At 49.2% G+C, this 11,308-nt stretch overlaps 1 protein-coding gene across 1 annotated transcript in view; it reads left to right on the top strand.

Annotated features, from left to right (window-relative positions):
• The first annotated feature begins 839 nt into the window (after window positions 1–839).
• The window catches only part of PPP2R1A (protein phosphatase 2 scaffold subunit Aalpha), a 32,963-nt gene continuing 22,494 nt past the window's right edge, over window positions 840–11,308 (top strand). The window contains exon 1 of the mRNA XM_082677600.1: window positions 840–982. Coding sequence (XP_082533726.1) covers window positions 905–982 — 78 coding nt within the window. The 5' untranslated portion in view covers window positions 840–904. The remainder of the gene's footprint in view (window positions 983–11,308) is intronic.

The raw sequence follows: 11,308 nt of genomic DNA, 5'->3' as shown, positions 1-11,308 counted from the left end.
CCAAGGGAAAGGAATTTTGAGAGAGCGAGCGAGCAAGATTATGTGGCTCTGGGGCTTGAGGACCAAGCCTGAAGAGAGGAAGGGAAAGGGAGATATTTACGTAGAGATCGGACAATTTACTAGGAACTGCTCTCCAAATAGAACGTACGGTTTGGGCAAAGACTTGTTGGCATGAAAAAGCATGATATGCTCAGGTAGCTAATTTTCCAGAACCGCTGAAGAGTAAAAAGGGGAGGTGGGAGACGTGCGTTCGGTAAGCAGATCCACATACCAACCTGAGGGGCGTGAGTTTTGTCCAGAGAGTAAGGCAAGTCGCCACCCTTCTCTGGGCCTCGGCATAGTAAGGCAGAAATGAAAGACTCACTCCTCCTCCCGCACAAAGGCTCTGGGAGTCCGCCTGCCAACCGGAGGGGGCCACTGCCTCCCAAGCCGAAACCTGCAGACTGTTCTGGTTCCCCCCCGACCATGACGTCAAGCACTCCTAGCGACGCACTAGCAGAAGCTTTCTCCGGGACTCGGAGAACGGGCTTCGCCACCTCCCAATCCTGCCCCTCATTGGCTAGAAACAACTGCTCGTCTAGGACGTTGTTAGCGGCGACGTAGGCGGGCACAATCTTTGTCGCTAAGATACTACGTACTTCCGTTTTCTCCTCCCCCTCTTCGAGGCTCTGGCAAACTTAATGTCCCTTCGGCCAATGGCAAATAGGCGGTAGGCGGGACTTCATTTGTTCGGACCAAAGAAACGCAGGCTTGGCCCGGTCATTGGGCAATAACTGTGGGGCAGCCCCTGTAAAGTGGCTCGGGCGTCCCCACGCCCTCTTTTCCTCCTCACAGCCCAGCCCCTGCCTAGCCCCGTTTTAGTAAGGCGCTGGCCGCAGTCTGACAGGAACAGGACGGAGCCAAGATGGCGGCGGCCGACGGCGACGACTCGCTCTACCCCATCGCGGTGCTCATAGACGAGCTCCGCAACGAGGATGTTCAGGTCCGGAGACAACGGGGAACTTGAGGAAGACGGGAAGGGGGACCTGGGAGCACGGGCGTCCCTCGCGGAGAGGGTTCAGTGTTCGCCGAGAGTGGCGGAAGGGGGCGGCGGCCAATCAGCGTTCCACTCTTATCTCTCTCGGTCCCCGGACTCAGTGAGACGGCGCCTGGGATTGGGTGTCGGCCCAGCGGCGCGCGGGGGCGAGGGCAAGCTTGGAGGGTCCCGGGCCTTGGGGGCCGCGGCCCAGCAGGGGCTTGGACGACTGGGTCGGGGAGAGGCGAGGGGAGGGCTCGGTGATTGGCGGCGGCCCTTGAATGGCCCCTTGGGGATGGGGTGGGCGCGTGACTTGCTCCGAGTTGGGGAGGGGCCGCCTGGTTGATGGGGACCCGGGTAGGTTTTCTCCCTGTAGGGGCTCAGCGCTGTGGGGTATACCCTCCAAATGGGGACTGAGATGTGAAAGCTGACTTTCTAATTCCTGCTCTCCCACCCGCCTCCACTTGTGGTGTAGACCCCGAAGGGGAGAGGGAGGCGGAAGCCCATCCCCAAGGGAGCAACTAGCTAAATTCAGCAGCAAATTACGAGGTGGAAAGTCGCCCCCCTTCCGGGAGCCTCCCATTGCATGGGGGGTGGGCAGTGTACTAAACGGGCTAACATTTCTGGGGAGGGGGGAGGGGGCTCAGGGCCCAGAGGCCAGCCGGCGAGGGATTGAGAAGAGGTAGGGTTCTAGGGTTTGCCCATCCCAGCCCCGCCTCTCACCCGCCGAGTGACCTTGTGCCGATTACCTCACGGATCTGGGCCTCTGTTTTCCGTAAACTGCTCTAATAATAGTCCCGGTCTCATTGGGTGGTTGTGAGGGACTGAACGAGTTAATAATACGAGTCACGTAGAATGGCGCCTGGTCTGTTGTAAGGGTCCAATAAAGGCTAGCTGTAGTTATGGGGAGTGGTGACTGAAGAGTTCGCATCTGGGCCTCAATTTCCCCGTTTATAAAATTGAGCGGGTTGCACTGGCCCAGCCCCCAGCCTCTGAGGTCCCGGCGCTGTGACGCTAGTTCAGTAGTCAGACAGGCAGAGGGTGAGCTCCTGGCTCTTCCACTTCTTGCTGATTGACATGGGCAAGTTCATCTCTCCAAGCCTCGGTTTCTTCTTCTCTCAAATAGAGGTGATTGTCTAACTCCTAGGGCTGTTGTAGGAATTCGTTGGTTCAATAGACACCTGCCACATATCAGCTGTGGTGCTGAGGGTGTGATTGATGGTGATGCCAGTTGTTATGCAAGAGACAGATGTGAATCGGAACCAAGTACATTGTTCACACATATGAGACGTTGGTGGACAGGAAACAGCAGGATGTTGTGATACTGAGTCAGTAGAAATTATTGGGCCTCTGCTCTGTGTTGGGCACTGTTCTAGGCACAGGTATACAACAGGGAAAAAGACAAAATCTGGCCTTGTGGAGCTTACCTTGTAGTGAGGGGTAAAAGACAATAAACAAGACAATAAGGAAAATACATATTACGTTAGATGGGGATAAGTACTATGGAAAAAATAAAGGAAGCGGGTGGAGGATGCGGATTCAGAGTGGTCATTGAAGGCCTTGCTGAGAAGGTGGTGTCTGAGCAAAGATCTGAAGGGGGCAGGGGAAGGAGCCTTGAGGCTTTCTGGACAGAGTACCCAGCAAGCACAGAGTGGGGTGGGGAAGATTCATTTTAAGACGGTCAGTCAGGGAAAACCCTGATGCAGAGTTTAAGACCAGAAGAAGGAGTCACCTCCCAAAAGAAGATGGGGAAGAGCCTTCCAGGAAGAGAGAGGAGACAAATAATGGCACTAGCTCTCAATCCAGGGTGATTTTTGCCTACGAGGGGACATTGGCAACATCTGGAGACATTTTTGCTTGTCACAACTGGGGAAGTGCTACTGGCGTCTAGTGGATAGAGGTCAGGGTTCTGCTAAAAGTACAATGCATAGGACCGCCTCCACCCAAACTGTCCATCGTGATGAGATTGCGAGAAGCCCTCTATGGGAAAGTCCTGAGGTAAATGTAGTGGTTTAAAAGAACACAAATTTATTATCTTACAGTTATGGAGGTCAGTAGTCTGACACAGGTCTCGCTGGGCTAAAGTCACAGTGTTGTCGGGATTATAGTCCTTTCTGGAGGCTCTAGAGGAGAATCCGTGTCTTTACCATTTTCCAGGTTCTGGAGGCTGCCTGCATTTCTTGGCTTGTGGCCCCTTTGTCCATCTCTAAAGCCAGCAGCATTGCGTCTCTGTGACCATTCTACTGTAGTCACATCTCCTTCTGACCAGCCGGGAGAGGGTCTCTGATTTTAAGGATCCATGTGATGAGATTGGGACCACCTGAGTAATCCAGGATTCTCCCCCCATCTCAGGGTCCTTAACCTTGATCACACCTGCCAAGTCCCTGTTGCCATGTAAAGTGACATACAGCTTCTAGGGCTCAAGATATGGACATCTTTGGGAGGCCATTATTCTGCATACCATAGTCGCTGGGTTGCAAGGTAGAGATTGAGAGGGAAAAGTGGTAGGAGCCTGAGGATGGTGGTGAAGTGCCCTTTTTTTTTTTAAACATTTTCAAGTAATTTAATTTTTCTTTTTGTTTATTTGTTACTTTTATTGCACTGAAGGCTGAAGGGGAATTATTTATTCAGGAAATACGTAAGGAGTGCCAGGTGCGTGCTGGCTCCCTGAGATGGGAGCGTGCTCCGTGAGTTCAGAGAATAAGGCCAGCGTGGTAGCTGCAGCACAGTGACTGGCAAAGTGGTGGCAGGTGAGGACTAATCCCGGGCTAGATCAGGTGAGGCCTGTGGACCAGTAGGGCAAAGGCTCTGGTGAGGTGGGGGAGCCAGTTCAAGGCTTTGCGTAGAGAAATGACATGTTCTGACTTCTGACTGCCGAGTAGGGGCTGGGCAGGAGCAGATAGACTTACCAGGATGCCATTGCAGAGCAGCCAGGACCAGCGCTGGCAGGCAGGTAGGGGGAAGTGGTGAGATTGGGGGTGTCTTGAAAAGCAGGGTTGTTGAGATTTGCTGATGGATTGGATGCACCGTGGGGAGTGATGTGGAAGGAGAAGTCAAGGATGACTGAGATTTGAATCCCAGCTCTACCGGTTTGCTCCCTTTGTGCCCTGCACCAGTGCCTTCCCCTTTTTGGGGTCCAGATTCCTCATCTGTAAGGAATAATGATGAGGAAGCACCATCTACCTGGTTGAGAAGTTGCAGTGGAATTGGCATGTTAAGTGACTGCCTCAGAGAAGGCGTTCAGTAAGTGATGACCTTGTTCAGTTATCGTGGTAGCTTGTGGTTTTATACTTGGGAAAGTGAGCTGCAAAGAGATCACCTCCCCAGCCAGTAAGAGGCGGTGGCTGGATTGCATTATCTCAGGGGTGTTTGGGGCACCATGTTTCTTAAAATGTGGTCCACTGGTTGAGAGGCCAGGTTTCTATGTTATTAATACTGTCTCTGCCTCAGTTTGCTCATCTATAAAAGGGAATAGGGAATTCCCTGTCGGTCCAGTGGTTGGGACTCGGCACTTTCACTGCTGTGGGCCCAGGGTTCAGTCCCTATTTGGGGAACCAGCATCCTTCAAGCTGCGTGGCTTGGCAAAAAAAAAAAAGAAAAGGAAAAAAATGGGAATAATTTTTAATTTAGCAGTTCAGAGGGGTGTTGCGAGGATTAAATAGGTTAGTACGTGGAAAATGCTTAGAACAGTGCTTGATGTATTTTAAGTTTTCATTAAATGTCTGCTGGTGGTGGTGGTGAAATAACAAGGGCCTCAATTGTCCGAGGTGAGGTGCTACAGGCATTTTAAAAGCTATTCTTCTAATGGTTACTCTAGAGCAGCAGTTCTTACCAGGGGACAGATGTCTGAGGATATATTTGGTTGTCACGACTGGTGGGGGGAGTGCTGCAGGCAGCTAGTTGGGGAGAGACCAGGGATGCTGCCTGACATCCCACGCTGCCCAGGCCCTTCCCCACCGCAGAGGATGGCCCAGGGGTCAGTGGTGCCAAGGTTGAGAAACCCTGCTGTATGCCAGCCTGCTAAGTGTTTTGTGTGCATTCGTTGAGTCTTCACAAAACACATCTGAGAGAGGTGCTAGTTTTCTTTCCAGTAAATGTTTTTTGATTGTCAAATTTCAAACAACAGAGAAAATAGTACCAAATCCAGATTCAGCAGTTTTTTAAAAGTTTTACCACATTTTTTCACCTGTCCCTCATCCTTCTCCCCTCCCCCCCTTTTTTTTTTTGCTGAGTATTTTAAAAATAAATCCCAGGCCCCAGATATTTTCTCCTACGTGTTTCATTATGCACCTATAAAGCAACAGACATTTAATAACCACAGTGCCGTTATCACAGCTAACAAAGTTTTTACAGTGATTCTTTGGTATCATCTAGTAGTCGGTTCATAATCAGATTTCTCTGATTGTTCCAGAAATGTTCTTTTACAGTTAGCTTGTTTAAATTAAATCAGATTCTGAATGTGACTATGAATCTTCAGTCTGAAATTCTTCCCTTTTTTTAAAGGGCTTCAAATGCTTGGCTTATTTATGTATTTTTGGCTGTGTTGGGTCTTCATTTCTGTGCGAGGGCTTTCTCTGGTTGTGGCAAGCGGGGGCCACTCTTCATCGCGGTGCACGGGCCTCTCACTATCGCAGCCTCTCTTGTTGCGGACCACAGGCTCCAGATGCGCAGGCTCAGTAATTGTGGCTCACGGGCCCAGTTGCTCCGCGGCATGTGGGATCTTCCCAGACCAGGGCTCGAACGTGTGTCCCCTGCATTAGCAGGCAGATTCTCAACCACTGCGTCACCAGGGAAGCCCTCTTCCCATTTTTTACATAAGGCTACTCAGTCATTGTCACACCACCCAGTAAATACTGAAACTAGGACTTAGCCAAGGGCACTGGATTTCAGGGCAGCACTCTTCACCACCGAGCTGGGCCCCTGTGGGCACAGCGTGTAGGCCCAGAGGAGGCAGTGCCATGGGTGGACGCATTCCAGGGTTTCAGATCCTGGACTGGCCACTTTACAAGTTACTCAACTCTTCTGGGCCTTGATTTTCTTGTTAAATGAGGAAAAGGGTGGAAGACACACCTGGCAGGGCTGTTGTGAGGATTAAGTGAGATAAAATGTAAGGACAGCAGGTATTCACCATGGTCAAAGACATCGTGGCAGCATGCCCGTGTCCTCATCTTAGAAATATGACAGCACAGGCTCCGACTTCTTTTCAAGGAGTACATGGGGATTTGAAGCAGAACTTAGGAATAAGGCTGCCCTCTGAGAGTTTAAAAAGAAGTTGGTATAGGGTGATGGTGAAGAACATGGGTTCAAGTTTCAGGCTCTGCCATGCCTTCACTGGGGGACCTGCATTTTTAAAAACTTGAAAAATATTTATATTTTTGCTTTTTGATGTGCCCAGCCCAGTACTAGGTTCAGGAATCACCAGTTGGTAGTAGTCGTGTCCCTTCTTCATCCCAGAGGCAAGTCACCTTCCAAAAGGGGGAACAGGCACATCCATAAATAATTATAACACCAGGCAAACTGCTAGGGAAGTATTTGTTTGTGCTGCAGTTTCCAAGGACGTGGTGAGATTACTTTTTCTGTTTCAGTTTACCTTTTTCTTTACCCTGCTCAAGAAATACAAATATGTGAGAAATAACGATGAGAATAATGGTTAACACTTGGGTGCTTGCTACGTGCCGGGCTCTGTCTCTGTGTCTTCCTTATTTGATTGTCCCAGCAATCCTGTGAGGCAGGCATTGTTGTAATAACCATCTTACAGTGAGGAAACTCAAGCTTTGAGGTGCCTGGGATTTATCTGGAGACCCTTAGCTGATTGGTGAAGCCAGAGTACTGGCTCCTTCGTTACTTTAAAAAAGAAAAAAGCTCCAGAAAGAGAGATTGTGGGGCCCATTTCAGTCTTGGGTGATGCAGAACTTTTCACACCCATCCACCCACACATACCCACACACATTATGTTCATTTAAAAACATGATTCTTCATGGAATGAGGTGGAAGGATGTTTAGGACTTTTTTTTTTTTTTTTTTTGGCTCTGTTGGGTCTTCATTGCTGCGTGCAGCCTTTCTCTAGTTGTGGCCAGTGGGGGCTACTCTTTGTTGTGGTGCATGAGCTTCTTATTGCGGTGGCTTCTCGTTGCAGAGCACGGGCTCTAGGCGCGTGGGCTCTAGAGCGCAGGCTCAGTAGTTGTGGCGCACAGGCTTAGTTGCTCTGCAGCATGTGGGATCTTCCCGGACCAGGGATCGAACCCGTGTCCTTTGCATTGGCAGGCGGATTCTTAACCACTGTGCCACCAGGGAAGTCCCGGTGTTTAGGACTTGATAGAAGGTGAAGAGGCACTTGTGTGGCCCACTGAGCATTTTCCCGGGCTTAGGGTCACTGTTAAAGCACCCACGTTGCAGACCCCTCCACACTGCTCATTATCAGCCACGAGCTCTACCAAACAGTAACAGTTCGGAGCATATTCCTCCAGAATCTTTTGGACTCTTACTCTTTGCCAGGCGCTCTCCTGGGATTTTGGGGCACAGAGTACAGAAGACAGAGTCCCTGCCCTTGTGAAGCCCACATTCTAGTGGGGAAGGATAAACAGTGAACAAAGAAGAACAGTTGACCCTTGAACAACACGGATTTGAACTGTGCAGGTCCACTTATGTGGGTTGTTTTCAGTAGTAAATACTACAGTGCTACATGATCTACACTAGGTTGAATCCACCGATGGGAAGCTTCAGATACGGAGGGACCACTATAAGTTATACTCAGGTTTTCAGCTGCGGAGAGGGTGGGCACCCCTAACCCTCATGTTCAAGGATCAGCTGCATATGTCGGAAGTGATGAGTTAAGATGTATAGAGAGTGACGGGGGCATGCTGGTTTACCCAGGGTAGTCATTGGTGAGGATTAAGCAGGGGCGTGAATGCAGTGAGAGGGCCCTGGGCTGTCTGTGGGGAAGGGTGTCTCAGGCTGAGGAAGCAGCAAGTCAGCAAGTGTGAAGACCTGGGCTAACAATACGTTTGCATTTTAGTTACTGTCAAGGGAACCACTGTGACAGGAACCCAGGGAGCAAGAGGAGGGCGTGGGAAGTGAGAGTGGATCCGTGGACAGGGACCACGTCATGTTGGGCCTTGTAGTCCATAGGAGGGCCTTCGGGCTGGCTTGTGGAGGGAATATGTACTACCTGTGGGCTCATACTGTACGTGGTCATGTCAGGGAAGCTCCATGGCTTGAACGTGACGTGGGTTTTAAAAAGTGAGTAGTGTTTCTATGTGGATGTAGTGGTGGGAAGGGAGATTTTATTTATTATGTCTCATGTACTAGCCTGAGGACTGCTGGGGATGCAGGCATCCCCAGCCCATGGTGATAAACGTGGCCATGGAACCACAGATGACCAGTGTGGTAGGTCTTGGTGGGGACATGCTTGGGGACAGTGCACAGTGAACTCTTACGGCTACAACTGGATGAAGGGACAGTGAAGGTTTCTTATTGATTTTAATAGCTGCTCTCTCAGGAACGTTCCAGAGAACTCAACCAACAGTCATTTAAATAAGGGTTCACTTTTGCCTCATATAACAAGTTCAGCAGCTCAAGGATATCACAGAATTGGGTTAGAGCGTGCAGTTCTTTTGACCTGCTTCGTGTGGTCACGAGATTGCTGCATCAGCTGCTGTCTTACGTCCTCGTGGAACCACACTGAAAGCAGGGGCCGACTGGGGCAAGGAGCCGGTTCTTGTCCTCCTCCCTTTTGTCAAAGAGGAAAATCTTTCCTGGAAGCTCCTTGGCCAATTTGTCCTTATGTCTTTGTTTCCAGAACTAGGTCATTGACTGGGTTAGTTGGGATTAAGGTTGGCTGTAAATTACAGGAAAATTCTATAAATATGTGAGACTTAAATGAGCTTGAAGTTTATTTCTGACTCACAGTCAAAAAGTCTGGTGGCAATCCAAGCTGGTGTGGCACTCTAGGTGTTAGGGTCCCAGACTCTTACACATTGTTCTCTGTTTGGCCTCCATCCTGCCCTCCCCATTCTCAGGTTATCTCAAGACCCCAAGATGGCTGCTGAAGCCCCAGCCATCATAGCCCCATTCTAAACAGGAAGGAAGGATGAAGGATATGACCCCGTCTCCCCATAAGGACACTTCTGGAAGTCACACACACCATTCCCACTGGCCAGACATTAGTCTCATGGTCATATCCAAATGCACAGGTGATTCAGAAATATCTTTGCCGAGGGTTCATGTGCACAGGTGAAAACCAGAGGTTACGAGTGGCAGTATAGCCCAGTGCAGGAGCTCTTAACCTGGGGCCCATCTGGCATTCAGGTCCAAGAATTTGGATGAGAAAAATAACATCTTTATTTTTACCAGTCCGTAACTCAAATTTAACTTCTATTATGAATTACATTTATACGTACTAGTATATTATAGCGTATTATAAATAGTGTTAGCAAAACCTATGACTCTGTCACCAGTGGTCATCATGAATCTTCAGAGCTCATTTCAGCTGTTGCAGATACTTCTAGTGCTGTTTATGCTCACCTCTGTTTCAAAATTGTGATCATTTAAAAACCTGCTAAGGGGTTCATAGTGCACCCCCCAACTGAAAAACACCAGAAAACAGAAATACGAATTGATAGTATTGGCTCAGAGCCAAGTGGCTGGGGTTCAAATCTTGCCACTTGAGAGCTGTGTGAGGTTTTGTTTTCTCTGCCCCAAAATGGGTGATCCTGTGTTTACCTCAGAGTTGTGAGGATCAAATGAGTGAAAACATTGGCACCTAGAACACTGCCTGGCACATAGTGAGTACCAAGGAAATGTTTGTAATTATTACTCTGTCACTGTGAGAGAAGGGAAACGAGACGTCGGTGGACAGCTAGCCAGCTGCTGCATGTGTCCTTGATACGTGGACGAAAATCAGGGTGCCGTCAACCGAGCAAGGTTGCCATAGCTGCCATTACTCATCTTCCTCTGGTGCGAGGCTGTTCCAGTATCATGTCACTTTGTACTCACAAAGCACAAAGGATAGGTATTATTACAGTCCCCCATTTCACAGATGAGAAAATTGAGACTCAAAAAGGTACAAAGAGTGGCCCAAGTTCCCACAGCTAATGTGAAAAGCAGCTTAGCCTTGAACCCAGATAGTGTATCTAAAGCCCGCCCTGTTGCTGCCTTTCTTAAGCGTTCACGGTGCCATTTATGCCGAAGAAACCAGCAGCTATTCTTAAAACCAAAAGCAGAATCTCCAGAGACGGCAGTGGAAGGAAGGGGGCTGTCCACCATGGAAGAGTTGGCCTGATTCTCCTGGGCCGGTTCCCTGGGCATCGTTCCTAAATGACAGTGTGATGTTGAGATTAATAAGAGTCAGGGCATCTGGCTTCTGCACACGGCTCTGCACCTTTCCACCAAGTGACAGCTTCTCTGCACGTCAGCGTGCTTACCTTTAAAAGGGAGGATTCTAGTAACAATACCCACCTCAGAGCACAGTTCTAAGGAGTGAATGTATTAATTATCCACGCCAAGCACATAGTAAGCAATCAGTAAATGCTAGCGGCTATTGTTACTGTCATTATGATTATCCCCTGCCAGCATCCTGTGCCCTGGACCACGTGTGCTTTTCCATGTAGCCCAGCTGAGAGAAGAACACAGAGATTCAACTTGGAGGTGACAGAGAAACAGGCAACTAAGTCAATACTTACTCTGATATACTCTTGAGGACAATTTCAAACGTACAGAACATCAAAGGACTAGTACAAGGGCCAGAAAACTACAGTGTGTGGGCCAGATTCTGCCCCGCAGCCTTGCAGGTGTAGTTTTATTGGAATGCAGTCATGCCCACTTGCTTACATATTGTCTGGGTCTTTGGCTGTTTTTGTGCTACAGAGACACAGTTGAGTGGTTGAGATAGAGACCGAGTGGCCTGCAAAGCTGAAAATACTTCCTGGCAATTTACAGAAAGTCTGCCCACCTCTAGACCGGTACAGTGAGCACCTGTGTGCTTACCACTCAGATTCAGTGAGTGTTCGTGTTCACCATCTTGAGTCGTTTATCTGTTTCTGTAGGTCTGTCTTTATATACATTTAATTTGGGGCTAAAAATAAGATGCAGGCCTTGTAGTACTTAATCTGAAGATCCTTTTACTACCAGGATGGTGAGTGCTTGGACTACCTCAAGCCCTGGTGGTCCAAAAACCCAGTGACGTGGTATGAAAAGTGCGGTGTGTGTGTTTTGCTGAGGTGAGGCCACCATAGCATTTCTTGAGGTTCTCATCATTGTGATTCCCAAAGAGAGTCTTAAACCCCTTAAACCAGA

The sequence above is a fragment of the Grampus griseus genome (genome assembly GCF_964374135.1).
Source record: "Grampus griseus genome assembly, chromosome: 19".
NCBI classification, from domain to species: Eukaryota; Metazoa; Chordata; class Mammalia; order Artiodactyla; family Delphinidae; genus Grampus; species Grampus griseus.
The sequence above is the reverse complement of the archived record's forward strand: the minus strand, read 5'-3'. Positions and strand labels throughout refer to the sequence as shown.